The sequence below is a fragment of the Aquarana catesbeiana genome, linkage group LG11 (genome assembly GCF_042186555.1).
Source record: "Aquarana catesbeiana isolate 2022-GZ linkage group LG11, ASM4218655v1, whole genome shotgun sequence".
Classification (NCBI taxonomy): Eukaryota; Metazoa; Chordata; class Amphibia; order Anura; family Ranidae; genus Aquarana; species Aquarana catesbeiana.
This window is the reverse complement of record NC_133334.1, coordinates 11565646-11580731: the sequence shown is the minus strand read 5'-3', so window position 1 is coordinate 11580731 and position 15086 is coordinate 11565646. Positions and strand designations below refer to the sequence as shown.

Here is a 15086-nt window from a genome sequence, read left to right as displayed (position 1 = left end):
TTTCCTATTAATTCCACCCTTACCTTATTATCATTTAAATGTTTATGTAACTGATCTAATTCCTGAATTTCTTGTAGGAGAGATTTTTTTTGTGCTGTCCACATTTTTTTTCCTCTTAACTCCTTCTACTATCAGTCTCCCTCTCATAAATACTTTGTGGGTTTCCCACAATACAGTTGGCGCAATATTTTCTACGTTGTTCTCTTTAAAAAATAAATTCAAATCCCTTTCCAAATCCTCCACTATTCCCTAATCATATAGGAGGGATTCATACAACCTCCAGGATATTTGCCTATCCGGTATATTCTTTAAATCCAGGCTAACTATAACCGGGGCATTATCCGAGAGGGTGAAGAATTTCACTTCTGTCTTTAATACCCCCTCTAGGAGTTGGTGATCTAAAAAACCATAGTTGATTCTCGAGTAGGATGAGTGTACCTGAGAATAATGTGTAAAATCTCTCCCTTTAGGGTACAGGATTCTCCACACCTCCACGAGCTGCTGTTGGTGTAGTTTTTGTTAAAATACTTTGAGATATTTGCCCTCTGAATGTAGGGAAAGAGGCTGGGTATCCAGGGTTGGATCGAGTACAAAATTGAAATCCCCTGCCATACTTTACCCTCTTTGAATTTTTCTAATTTATTCATTACCTTTCTCAAAAAAAAGCACGGATGGACATTTGGGCAGTATATGTTAACCAATGTGTATTTATTATTGAACAGGAATCCCTTAATAAACAGATACCTTCCTTCAGAATCCGTTTCCATCACTTTTAAGTTAAATGGTGTATTTTTATCAACACTTATTGCTATTCCTTTGGATCTCTTATCAGGGGAATATCCATAAAACCAAGCTGGATAGTTTTTGAGTTCAATCCAACCCTAGATGACCATTTAAAATGGGTTTCTTGTAAAAAAACAATATTGGATGACCAGCTTTTTAATTCCTGCAGTATTTGATGCCGTTTACTAGGGCTATTTAGACCTGTAACATTATAAGTCACTATCTTCAAGGGCGCCGTCTCTCAGACCTGTGAAACATAAGCATCCATATACCCTTATTCATGGGAAGGGAGTATAGAACTTCTAGTTTTCCAGAGATGAATGCACCCCCGAGTGATTGCTTTCCCCTACTGATCCATTATCCCCTTATTTTCCTTGTGCTATTTGTTTATTTAAACCGTATTATATTCTATTATTAGAACTCTAGACTGTTTTCCATTGCTGACCACTTAACATCCCCCATTCGGGGGGGTTTCTTCTCCCAATTCTCCAAATTGATACATGGCAAATCTAGTTTTCTACAAAATTCTTTTAAGTCCTCTGGAAATCGCAGTGTGGCTGATACACCTTCATTTAAGCCACCAAACAAGCTGGAAAACCCCATCTATAAAAAATGTTTTTTGCTTGTAACTGGTTTATTAGGGGTTTCAGAGCTCTCCTACGAGTCAAGGTCTCTTGCTATAAATCCGTGAAGATAAGAATCTCAGTCTCATTAAATTTGAACGGTGCAGCGCTTCTCATGCCAAATGCTACTTGTTGTTTTACATCATAATGAGAAAATTTCGCTATGATATCTCTTGTGGTTTCTGTTGATGACAAATTTGTCTTTTGTATTCTATGGACTCTTTCGAAGCGTATAGGAGATGTTATTTATTTGTTCAGTATTTTGTTGAAAACCTCACGGACCGTTTTTTCTCATTTCCAGGCAGTTCGAATCTGCCCTTGCCTGCAGTTCCAGAAATGCTTTTTTATGTTCATCGAGATGTATTTCAGATTCCTCTACTCTTTGTAATATTTTCTGTATGTCCATCCTGGTGACATTCATTTTTCCTTTGATCATGCATTCTAAATGGGACATCATCTCAGCCATATCCTACTTTGTAGGAAGCGCCTGTAGGCTCTCCAAATCTTTTTCTCTTTCCATTAGCTGCTGTGGCTTATCTCTCTGCTGAATTTTTTCCACTTCTTCTTCCCCAGATCTGCTATTCTTCTTCATTTGACCCTCTGGGGAGGAGATTATTCCCTCCGCTCTTTCTGTTCCGATCTTTGATCAACTTTGTTCTGTACCATGTACGTTTTTATGGAGTTACAATTCTGGCTATCTACTTGGTTGGTTTTTACCCCCTTTCTACCCATATTTCCTTTTCTCAAGTTGTTGTTCCTTCTCTACACTCCCCGTCTCGAGGAATAGCATTATTTTCAAATCCTGTATAAAACTTAATGCACACCTTTAACAACACAGTTCATAGTGCATATAGTGATCTAGCTGGTTAGTACTTAAGAGACGTGAATGATAATTGGCAAGGCAGATCTATAAAACTATTTAAGCAAAAGCCTATAATAATATATCCACTTAGAATATATTTTCAAACTTTTGAGCCCGGGTTCTCACCTATGCGAATTAGATGTGCGTTTCCGCACATCTAATTCGCATAGCAGGAAAATGTGGCTGGCTCCCTATGGAGCCGGTTCACATATCTCCGGGGCGACTGCGGAGCGCACTGCACAAAAACGCTGTGCGTCTTTGTCTCCGTTTCAGGGCCGAATTCAGGCATAGAATCGGCCCTGATTCATCCCTGAAACGGGGAACAGGGATGCACAGCGCTCCTGTGTGATCCGCAGCCTGTTATAGTGTGAACCCGGGCTTAGGGCATAGGTAATGACAATCCACAAAGCAATCTTTTGCAGTCTTTGCGAGCAAGAAAGAGTGGGGTAAGGCAAGATAAGACAATATCTGCAGTAATTGTAAGCTATAGGTTGAAACAGTTCCACCACAATGATTACCTTCATGCAACTCTCTTGCTGAGATCATTCAATTGTTCACTCAGAGTATGGATAAATATAAAAAGTAGATGTAAATATGAGCAAGTATACTGAAGCTTACCAATTAGTAGATAAATAATTACGCAGATGATGATGGAAGTAGATTTTCAAGTAAAAAGTATGCACATAAAGACGCAAAGTAGATTTTACAGGTTAAATTTTGTTTACTGTTCAGACTGTTATTTCAATTGTTGTTCAATTTATTATTCAAGTTCCAGGTTTCCTCAAAAGTACCTTCAGATGCGTAACTTACATTTGCATAAAATAGTCTCAGTAAAAAATATCTAAGCAGGATAAGCAATGGCTAGCAAAGCAGAAGCAGAGCAGAAGCAGACATAGAATGCAAGTATAAACTCTGTGTGCAAATGTAATCAGTCGCTAGGAGAGCAAATATAGAAATTTTATGCAGACTCGAGCCTTCAGATGCACATTTCACACTTGGACCTAGCCGTCCATATATTGAGTATAGTGTGTATTTGCTAAAAGCAGAAAAGGATAAACGACAGCCAGCGAGCAGAAGAAGCAGATCCGATATGCAGATGTAGACTCAAGTTTCAGGCTTCTACCAATATAAATTTTCTAAATATATATATATTTGTATAGGCTTTATCGGCTTTAAAATACAGTCCATAGAGCAATCTTTGCAAACAGGTAAAGACAAGATGAAACAGGACAAGCAATAGCTGCAACAGCTTTTATAATAGCTTTAAACTAAAAGTTCTTATTCATCTTATTAATCTTATTAATATTCTTACTGCTTCATCCAGACATAAAGTCCTCCAATTTATCCAGAAGCACTTACAAGACGAGTAAACTCTATAACCTATAGTTTACTCTGAAAATTACTTTAATTTATTTAGCCAGTTTTTTTCCAATCGTTCCTACCCGGTCTTCGGTCCTCCTTCAATCCTTCTCCTGTTGTGTCCTCCTGTCAGCACCGCTAGTGGGTCCCCACTGTAAACTTCTCCCCTCCTCGAGTTCTTGTTCACCTCCAGACCTCCGTGGTGAATCTCTCAATCCAGGGCTTCTGTAGGGACGCCTGTCCCCCTACACTGCATCCGACCGGCTCCTCTGCTGTCTCAGTCAAGTCTCGTCTCAGCTGCGTGACACCCTCCGCACCACACAACCACCTCCCCCTAGCCTCTCTCACAGAAAGGAAGGGGGACTACATCCACCGGCTCCCTCGGGCTCCCCAGCAGCTTCCCTCCTTGCTTACTTCAGTTTTGACCAACAGGCCGCACCGTCCGCAAGCAGGCGTACCCGCCCACCAGCCTCTCTCACAGGCAGGGAGCTGGATCAGCAGCCAGAGCCACTGGAGCAACTCCAGGTTTCTTTCACACCTCCAGTGTACACCGGTGTGTACCCAGCGGAAGAGGATCTCACCTAAAGCGGAGGGAAAGTTCAGCCAGAGACCTGTAGTAACAGGTGAGAAGTCTCAGTCTTTCTGTATTAGGTCAGTGCAGCTTCACTCCTCCGATCCCAAGCGGCATGTACAGCGTAGGAGTGTTATAGGAGAGTTGTCAAAACGGCAACATACATCGGCTAAAATAGGGTGAAATGGATATTGCATACGTTCTCATACTCGCTCGGGGTGATGCATGAGGCCTCACAGCAAGTTCCTACTTGGCGCCATCTTGTGGCTCCACCCCCAGTCCTAACTGCAAACCTTTGTATTAAGCTTTGTATATGTTATGTTTAAAACTCAATAAAAACTCATTGGAATTAAAAATCATATATATGTCTCCTGATGTAAATCCAAGTAAATCCTGTCATTTGAAGATAAGGATTAAGCATCAATCGTGATGAATGAGTGTCAACCAGTCACAGCGACAATCCTCCACAAACAACAGTCGATGGCCAGATGCCAGATGCTATGTGATGTCATTGCTGGGTGATGACATTGATCAAATATGATCGTGGCAATTTTTTGGTGAATGTCACTACCCAGAATCCCTGCCAACGTGTTTACAGTTTGAAACAAGCCATCAGGAAACTTTCATTCAGTGGCAGTAGTGATTCCACAGCTAAATAAATGTCTTACAGCTGCATTATCCAGAGGTTTGAGCAGGTGATCTGGTTTTATCTGCCATTTTGCTCACCTATTCTTCAAACTGCAGACAAACTGGTTTTGGGTTGAACTCATGGTTGACCCAAACAGCTCATTCTTATGTGCGAAAATAAATGTGCAATATTAATGGATTATGGAGAATGATATAATTGGATCATATTGTTCAGCTGGTAATAATAACATACATGTTACAAATGCAATTATAAATGTACAGCCAGTATATGTGGAAGTATTGGGGTTCTCCAAACATACAGGATTCAAATTATGTCTATTGTGTGTTTCTTTTACAGGATGGAGTCCAGTAAGGGATATTTCGAATGCTATGTATCTTGTATCGATATTAGCATCCGGAGCAGGCATGTTGGATACATTTGTTAAAAAAGGTAAGTTACTGACATTTGGTCTGTAAGTCGGTATACAATGTAAGCTGTGTATTAGGAATATTATACAACCTCAGATACCAAAACATGTGATATCAGATTGGTTGGGGACTAGAGGATCCTCAAGACCACCAATCCTTGGTCTCCAGGAAATGCTGAGAGTGTTCAATAATACCGGTCATACACAATAGATTATCATTTTTCAAATAACAATTTCCCATTATCATTTGTTTATTCCTTTTGATACTGACAAACATCAGCCTCCTTTTATCAGACCGATTGATTTCAACAAACAAATAAAAGAGATACTGATGAGCTCACAAATGATTATAAGAAGTAATGCATGCTTATCATGATCACAGATTGAAAGCAATCAGATTTTTAGTACCTAATAAGTAGGGATGGGCCGAACAACCCCCTGGACGATTTGCACCAGAACTTTCTAACATCTCGAAAGTTCGGAACCGAATAACGAACCCCATTGAAGTCTATGGGACCCAAACTGGAAGAATCAAAAGTGCCCATTTTGAAGGCTTATATGCAAGTAATTGGGCATACAATGGTAACGGGAGCCCGGGTACAGCCCTGGGGGACATATATCAATGAAAAAAGTTTTTAAAAAATGTAATTTTTAAATGAGCAGTAATTTACTGATGCTTAACCACTTCAATACCAGGCACTTTCCCCCCTTCCTGCCCAAGCCAATTTTCAGCTTTCAGCGCTGTCACTTTTTAAATGACAATTGTGCGGTCATGCTACACTATACCCAAACAAAATTTGTATTATTTTGTTCCCACAAATAGAGCTTTCTTTAGGTGGTATTTGATCACCTCTGTGGTTTTTATTTTTTGTTAACAAGTAAAAAAAGACTGAAAATTTTGTACATAAGTAATTTGTCTCCTTCACTGATGGGCACTGATGAGGCTGCACTGACAGGCACTAATAAAGTGGCACTGAGGAGATGGCACCAATGAGGTGACACTGATGAGGTGGCACTGATGGGCACTGATAGGCGGCACTGATAGGTGGCACTGATAGGCGGCACTGATGGGCACTGACAGGCTGCACTGATAGGTGGCACTAATGGGCATTTATGGGCACTGATAGACAGCACTGGTGGGCACTGATGGATGGCATCACTGATGGCACTGGCAGGCATTGCTGATGGGCACTGATTGGCATTTGCCTGGGCACTGATTAGCATATCCCTGGTGGTCCAGGGTGGCTGGTGGGTGTCCTTTGTGGGCACCCCTGGTGGTCCTGGCGGCATTCGCGGGGAGCTGCGCTGATAAACAATCAGCACAGACTCCCCCCTGTCAGGAGAGCAGCCATTCAGCTCTCCTCTACTCGCGTCTGTTAGACGCGAGTTAGAAAAAGCCGATAAACGGTTCTTCCTGTTTACACTGTGATCAGCCATGATTGGACATGGCTGATCATGTGGTAAAGAGTCTCCGTCAGAGGCTCTTTACCAAGATCAGTGTTGCAGTGTGTCAGATTGACATGCCACAACATTGATCGCCACGCTGCATGCCCCCTAGGGCGCGCAATTGCAGCTTATCCTGCTAGATGTCATATGACGCCCATTCAGGATAACTGAACCACTGCCCTGGCCATCATTTTGCAGGAAGTGTTTAAAGTGAAAGCATAAAAATGTAAAATTCCTTTCAATATAGTGCCTGGGGAGGATCCCCTTAGTCTAGCTGAAAAGTGGCACATCTTGCAGGACAATTTCATGGGTCAGATGGTAAATGCACCAACAAGAATCAATGTGTTACTAGACCTACTAATTACTAACAATACAGACCTGATCACAGATGTGGGAATGCAGGCCAATTTAGGTAACAGCGATCACAGGTCAATTAGTTTCCGCATAAATCACACAAATAGGAAGCACAAGGGTAATACAAAGACACTGAATTTCAAAAGAGCCAACTTCCCTAAACTGGGCTCCTTGCTAGAAGATATTAAATGGGATAAAATCCTAGCAACAAAGAACACAGAATAAAAATGGGTGTGCTTTTAGAGCATATTAAATAAAGGTATTGGCCAGTGTATCCCAATGGGAAATAAATTTAGCAGAGCTAATAAAAAATCCTGGGTAGCTTAACTCCAACGTAAAAATGCATATAAAAGCAAAGGAGAAGGCCTTCAAATAATACAAGGCTGAGGGGACATTAGCAGCATTCTAACATTACAAAGAATGTAATGAGAAATGTAAGAGTGTAATCAGGGCAGCTAGGATAGAACACGAAAGGCACATAGCGGAGGAGAGTAAAAAAAAAAAAAAATCAAGAAATTCTTTAATTATATAAATAGTAAGAAAGGGAGGTCAGATCATATTGGCCCCATAAAGGATGATGAAGGGACAAAAGACGGAGAGATGGTAAAGGTTTTGAATGTATTTTTCTCCTCAGTAATCAAAAGGGAAACGGGTGGATTCAGTAACCAAGACTGCAAGGTTAATCCTCATGACACGTCACAGGAAGAACCCTCATGGCTAACAGAGGATAAAATTATAACTAGACTTGAAAAACTTAACATTAATAAGTCACCGGGACCAGATGGCTTACACCCGAGGGTCCTTAATGAACTCAGTCAAGTGTTATCCAGTGGGGAGAAACCAGGAAGCGCCACCTGAGTATAGTATTGAAAGCTGCTTTAATGGCAAGGTATCATAATACACTTACAAGAAGTAAGAACATAAAAAGCTCATCTGTAAGGATGTGTGGAGTCCGTCTGGAGGTCCCTGGGTCCGGATCCGGTCACTGTGTGTGGCTGCAAGGTGTTTTCCAGTTGCTCTGCACATCCTGTGGCCACCAGGAGGGAGCCTGAACTCAGCGTCGGACACTCGTGGATGACGTCACGGGTCACAGGAATCACAGGAGTGCATCCGGGGGAACGTCCACAGAGAGGGAGAGGAGAACTGGCAGGCTACGCGCTCGGAGCTTCAGCTCCTGCTATTGGCCTGGGGTGGGAGTGTCAAGATCAGGCTATTTATATGGTAGTGCTGTGGGACAACAGGTCCCAGCGCGGAAGAACATGTGGAAAAACAGTGTATGGGAGACATTGATAGAACTGTTTCACAAATAGCAGCAAAACTTGGGATAATAAAATTTAAAAAAAAAAAGGAACACAAGTGGCCAGACATGCAATTAAATATAATATAGTGTAATAGGACATGAAAATAAAAATAATAATAATAATAAAATGAAAAATTAAAATGAGAATGAAAATGAAAATATAAATAAATATAAAAATAAAAATAAAATGTGAGTAGAGATAAATCCAAGCAAATTCTCAAAGCTAGCCCCCGGTTACAACTACCAAAGGATTTGGATCTGGTTTTGACAAAAAAATTCCTAAAAAATCTTAAAACAACTTGCCTAAAAAAACATTCCTAAAAAACGTGTCAGTATTGGATATAGGCTTGTTATTGATTAATTATTAATTAATCTTAGCTGTGTTCACACAGGCACATCATAGGTATGCACAAAGGTGCAAGCCCACGCATGCGCCAGCATGGAAGTGCACCCAAAACATGGGCACTGACAAGTGTGAGGGGGACAGGAAATAGTAAAAGACAACTATAATTTCTAAAAATACCTCAAGGGCCTTATACCTCAATCTCCTTGTTTAACCCCCCTGTCGTGAGGGTACCCAAGGAGTAGATCCAGAACGTTTCCTGCTGGCACAGATGTTTAAAACGTTCAGCCACAGGAAACGTTGCTGGAATGGATTCAACGACCCACACCCCAAGACCAGCTGTAGATTTGTTGTGGTGTGTTAGAAAGTGTGTTTGGGACGCTATGGTGATCACGGCCTTTTTTAATAAAGCTCCTGTGTTAGCCAAAACGTGCCCTGAGGGTTCTGATGGTTCTTCCAACATAAAATAATTCACACGGACATGTGAGACAGTAAATGACATATTCCTTGGAACAGTTGTAAAATTATTTTAAGGTGTAGATCTTCCCTTTAACTGTAAATGATTTCTGGCCATAGTGAATAAACTGGCAGGTCAAGCAGAGGGTTTTTTTACATTGATGCATCCCTTTTAATGGAATCAAAATCAGTGGTGATGAGGGTTGTGCAGATTTAATATTGCTGGGAGCAATTTAACTTTTTATGTTTCTGGATTTTCTGTATGCTATTTTGGGTCTGGTGTCAACAGTGGTCTTTAAATGGGGATCTTCCAATAATATAGACCAATGCGTGGCAAAATCTTTTTCCATTTTTTTGTATTTAGTGTGGAATTGCGTAATGAATCTTGTGGGCGGTTTTTGGGCGGGTGGTGGGCTTATTGAGGACCTGTGGGTAGGTTATGAAATTACTCAAAAGCCTCAGCTACAAGTGAGGTAGGATAGTCTTTGTCAAGGAATTTCTGGGAGAGAATTTTTCCATAGGTATCATGATGGTGGCAACTGTCATAATGTATGAATGAATTCCCTGCAGTTGGTTTGATTAAGTTTTTAGCGTATATTGTTCCATTCTCATGGCATAGTTCCAAATCCAGGAAAGCCAGAAAATTGGGGTCAGCAGCGTGAGTAAAGGATAGGCCCAAGCTGTTCAGATTGCAGTATTGTGCAAAGGCATTGGTTTCTTCAAAAGTGCCATCCCATATGATCACTATATCATCAATATATCGATCATAGTATATCACATGGGCAGCAAAAGGATGGTTAGCAGTGAGGTACATATGCTCCCAGTACCCCATAGTCAGATTGGGAGCAAAATTTGCCCCCATAGCTGTGCCATTTATCTGCAAAAATTGGGTTCCATCTGATAGAAAATAATTGTGCTTGAGGCAAAACTGTAATGGCTCAAGGATGAAGTGGGCTTGTCGTGGGTTAGTTTGGGTGTCCTTGGCCAAAAAATGTTCAATGGCCAGTATGCCTATATCATGAGGTATGGAGGTATATAAAGATGACACATCTAGATCACTGATTTTGATTCCATTAAAATGGATGCATCAATGTAAAAAACCCCTTTGCTTGACCTGCCAGTTTATTCACCATGGCCAGAAATCCTTTACAGTTAAAAGGGAAGATCTACACCTACACCTCAGAAGAACCATCAGAGCCCTCAGGGCACATTTTGGCAAACACAGGCGCTTTATTGAAAAAGGCTGTGATCACCATAGCATCCCAAAACATTTTCTAACACACCACAACAAATCTACAGCTGGTCTTAGGTTGTGGGTCATTGAATCCATTCCAGCAACGTTTCCTGTGGCTGAAAGTTTTAAACGTCTGTGCTAGCAGGAACTGTTCTGGATCTACTCCTTGGGTACCCTCACACCCAGGAGGGTTAAACGTGGAGATTGAGGCACATACAGTGTTGTGAACAACCCCCCCTCCTCTTCTTCCCCATTTAATGTATATACCCTCCCTATTTGCTTATCTATGTATATACTCAAATTCTGGCAATATATCAACCGGACTAACATCCTAATGTGTTCTCCCCCCCCCCCCCTCTATCCTATTTTCTTTACAGTTACGTCTGACAGCCATAGTAAGTACACTAGTATTAAGGCCCTTAAGGTATTTTTATATTTATTATTATTATTTCTATTTCTATTTTTATTTTCATGTCCTATTACACTGTATTATATTTATTTGTCTGGCCATTTGTGTTCCTTTGTTTTTATGATTTTATTATCCCAAGTTTTGCTGCCATTTGTGAAACAGTTCTATAAATGTCCCCCATACACTGTTTTTTCACATGTTTGTCCGCGCTGGGACCTGTTGTCCCACAGCACTACCATAGAAATAGCACGATCTTGACACTCCCTCCCCAGGCCAATAGAAGGAGCTGAAGCTCTGAGCGCGTAGCCTGCCAGTTCTCCTCTCCCTTTCTGTGGACGTTCCCCCAGATGCACTCCTGTGATTCCTGTGACCCGTGACGTCATCCACGAGTGTCCGATGCTGAGTTCAGGCCCCCTTCTGGTGGCCACAGGACGTGCATAGCCACCGGAAAACACCTTGCAGCCACACACAATGACTGGATCCGGACCCAGGGACCTCCAGATGGACTCCACACATCCATACAGATGGGCTTTTTATGTTCTTACTTCTTGTAAGTGTATTATGATACCTTGCCATTAAAGCAGCTTTTAATACTACACTCAGGTGGCGCTTCCTGGTTTCTCCCCTTTGTCTTCCTCTATACAGAATCATCTCTCTGAGGATAGCAGCCGCCGATGCCCTGCCTTTATTTTAACCCCTGACCTCACTATGGACCTATGATATATGAATTGTGGTTTTCCCTGTTTGTATTCACCTGTATTTGCACTGTTAGTTATTGTTACCTTTGTCTATGTTCTAGCTCCAACTAAGCTGCATTACAGTGTGTTTTGTATGTTTTCTACAGTATATTGCATTGATTATTGCTATTATGGATCCATTGGATTTTGGTTTGTGTTTTTTTGCGATTCGGCACTGTGTCGCTTTAACTGACAATTGCGCAGTCATGCAAAGTTGTACCCAAACAAAATTTATGTCCTTTTTTCCCACAAATAGAGCTTTCTTTTGGTAGTATTTGATTGCCTCTGCAGTTTTTATTTTTTGCGCTATAAACAAAAAAGAAAGAGTGACGATTTTGAAAAAAAAACACAATGGGGGTTATTTACTAAAGGAAAATCCACTTTGCACTGCAAGTGCACTTAGAAGTAAAGTCGCTGTAGATCCGAGGGGGACATGCAAGGAAAATAAAAAACAGCATTTTAGCTTGCACATGATTGGATGATAAAATCAGCAGAGCTTCTACTCATTTCAGATCTATCCCTTAAATTTAGAGCGACTGCACCTCCAAGTGCACTTTTAGTGCACTTTCAAGTGCACTTGCAGTGCAAAGTGGATTTGCCTTATGTAAATAACCCCCAATATTTTGTACTTTTTGCTATAATAAATATGCCCATTTTTTTTTTTTAAAAAAGCTAATTTTTTTCTCAGTTTAGGCCGATATGTATTCTTCTACATATTTGTGGTAAAAAAAAATTGCAAAAAGCGTATATTGATTGATTTGCGCAAAAGTTATAGCATCTACAAAATAGGGGATAGATTTATAGCATTTTTATTGTTATTTTTTTTTTACTAGTAAGGGCGCCGATCTGCAATTTTTATCATGACTGCGACATTATGGCAGACACATCGGACAATTTTGACACATTTTTGGAACCATTGGCATTAATACAGCGATCAGTGCGATTAAAAATGCATTGATTACTGTAAAAATGTCACTGCCAGTGAACGGGTAAACACTATGGGGCGGTGAAGGGGATAACTATGTTCCCTGGAAGGTGATTATAACTGAATGGGGGGGGACTAACTAGAGGAAGTGACGGATCATGGTTCCTAGCTATTAGGGACACACAATCTGTCACTCCTGTTAGAACAGAACAGGAAAGTGTGTGTTTATACTAGGGATGAGCTTTGAGTTCGCGTTGAACTCATGTTCGACTCGAACATCGGCTGTTCGCCAGTTCGCTGAACAGCAAACAATTTGTATGGGAGAAATCAAAAGTGCTAATTTTAAAGGCTTATAAGCATGGTATTCTCATAAAAAGTGTTTGGGGACCTGGGTCCTGCCCCAGGGGACATGTATCAATGCAAAAAGAATTTTTAAAAACGGCCTTTTTTTGGGAGCAGTGATTTTAATAATGCTTAAAGTGAAACAATAAAAGTGTAATATTCCTTTAAATTTTGTACCTGGGGGGGTGTCTATAGTATGCCTGTAAAGGGGTGAATGTTTCCCATGTTTAGAACAGTCTGACAGCAAAATGGCATTTCAAAGGAAAAAAAGTCATTTAAAACTTCTCGCGGCTATAATGAATTGTCGGTCCGACAATACACATAAAAGTTCATTTTAAAAAAAATGGATACCCCGAACCAAATTTTTTTTTAAAAATGGTTTGGGGGTCCCCCTAAATTCCATACCAGGCCCTTCAAGTCTGGTATGGATATTAAGGGGAACCCCGTGCCAAAATTTAAAAAAAAATGGCGTGGGGGTCCCCCTCAAAATCAATACCAGACCTGTAAGGTCTGCTATGGATGTTAAGGGGAACCCAGCACCAAAATTTAAAAAAAAATTGCGTGGGGTCTCCCCAAAAATCCATACCAGACACCTATACGAGCACGCAACCTGGCAGGCCGCAGAAAAAGAGGGGGAACGAGAGAGCGCCCCCCCCTCCTGAACCGTACCAGGCCACATGCCCTCAACATTGGGAGGGTGCTTTGAGGTAGCCCCCAAAAGAACCTTGTCCCCATGTTGATGGGGAGAAGGGCCTCATCCCTACAGCCCTTGGCCGGTGGTTGTGGGTTTCTGCGGGCGGGGGGCTTATCAGAACCTGGAAGCTCCCTTTAACAAAGGGACCCCAGATCCCGCCCCCCGTGTGAATTGGTAAGGGGGTACAAATGTACCCCTACCATTTTACAAAAAAGTGTAAAAAAATTTAAAAAACACGAGACGGTTTTTGACAAGTCCTTTATTAATTTCTTCTTCCTTCGGCTTCTTCTTCCATCTTCTTTCTTCTGGTGTTCTTTCGGTGTTCTTCTTCTTCCTCCATCTTCTTCTCCATCTTCTTCTTCCTCCACTGTTCTCCTCCCGCCTCTTCCTAGAGGCTTCTTCTCCGCTCCGTCCGCACGATCCGCCTCAGTGGGAGTCTTCAGCCGTGTGATGCTTGGCTACTTCTGACACTTCTTATATAATGGAGGGCGGAGCCACCCGGTGACCCCGCCCTCCTCTGACGCACGGGGAATTCATGGGACTTCCGCTGTCAACACGGCAAAAGCCACAGGGAAGTCCCGTGAATTCCCCGTGCATCAGAGGAGGGTGGAGTCACTGGGTGGCCCCGTCCTCCGTTATATAAAAAATGTCAGAAGAAGCCAAGCGTCACACGGCTGAAGACGACCACTGAGGCGGATCATGCGGACGGAGAGGAGAAGAAGCCTGGAGGAAGATGAGGGATGAGAAGAGCGGAGGAAGAAGAAGGTGGAGAAGAAGAAGATGGAGGAAGAAGAAGAACACCGAAAGAACACCAGAAGTAAGAAGATAGAAGAAGAAGCCGAAAGAAGAAGAAAGAAGAAAGAAGAAGAGATTAATAAAGGACATGTCAAAAACCGTCTCTTGTGTTTTTTAAACTTTTTGACACTTTTTTTGTGAAATGGTAGGGGTACATTTGTACCCCATTACCAATACACGCAGGGGGGGCGGGATCAAGGGGGCTTCCAGATTCCGATAAGCCCCCCGCCCGCAGACCCCCACAACCACCGGCCAAGGGTTGTGGGGATGAGGCCCTTCTCCCCATCAACATGGGGACAAGGTGCTTTGGGGGGCTACCTCAAAGCACCCTCCCAATGTTGAGAGCATGTGGCCTGGTACGGTTCAGGAGGGGGGCGCTCTCTTGTCCCCCCTCTTTTCCTGCAGCCTGCCAGGTTGCGTGCTCGGATAAGGGTCTGGTATGGATTTTGAGGGGACCCCACGCCTTTTTTTCTTACTTTTGGCGCGGGGTTGCCCTTAATATCCATATCAGACCTGAAGGGCCTGGTATGGAATTTAGGGGGACCCCCACGCCAATTTTTTTTTTTTTAAATTGGGGCGGGGTTCCCCTTTCCCCTTAATATTCCATACCAGACCTGAACGGCCTGGTATGGAATTTAGGGGGACCCCCATGCATTTTTTTTTTTATTTTGGGTCGGGGTTCCCCTGTGGGGATCCCATGCAGTTTTTATCAATGAACTTTTATGTGTATTGTCGGATTGACAATTCATTAATAGCCGCGAGTAGTTTTAAATGACTTTTTTGCTTTGAAATGTCATT

General features: G+C 42.0%; 1 protein-coding gene across 3 annotated transcripts in view; it reads left to right on the top strand.

The window, feature by feature from the left end:
• The window catches only part of LOC141111842 (uncharacterized), a 180124-nt gene that overhangs the window by 69155 nt on the left and 95883 nt on the right, over nucleotides 1-15086 (top strand). For 2 of the 3 annotated variants that reach the window (XM_073603999.1, XM_073603997.1), the window contains exons 4-5: nucleotides 5184-5276; nucleotides 10764-10781. In XM_073603999.1, coding sequence (XP_073460100.1) covers nucleotides 5184-5276; nucleotides 10764-10781 — 111 coding nt within the window. The remainder of the gene's footprint in view (nucleotides 1-5183; nucleotides 5277-10763; nucleotides 10782-15086) is intronic. The other variant, XM_073603998.1, reaches the window with a different exon arrangement.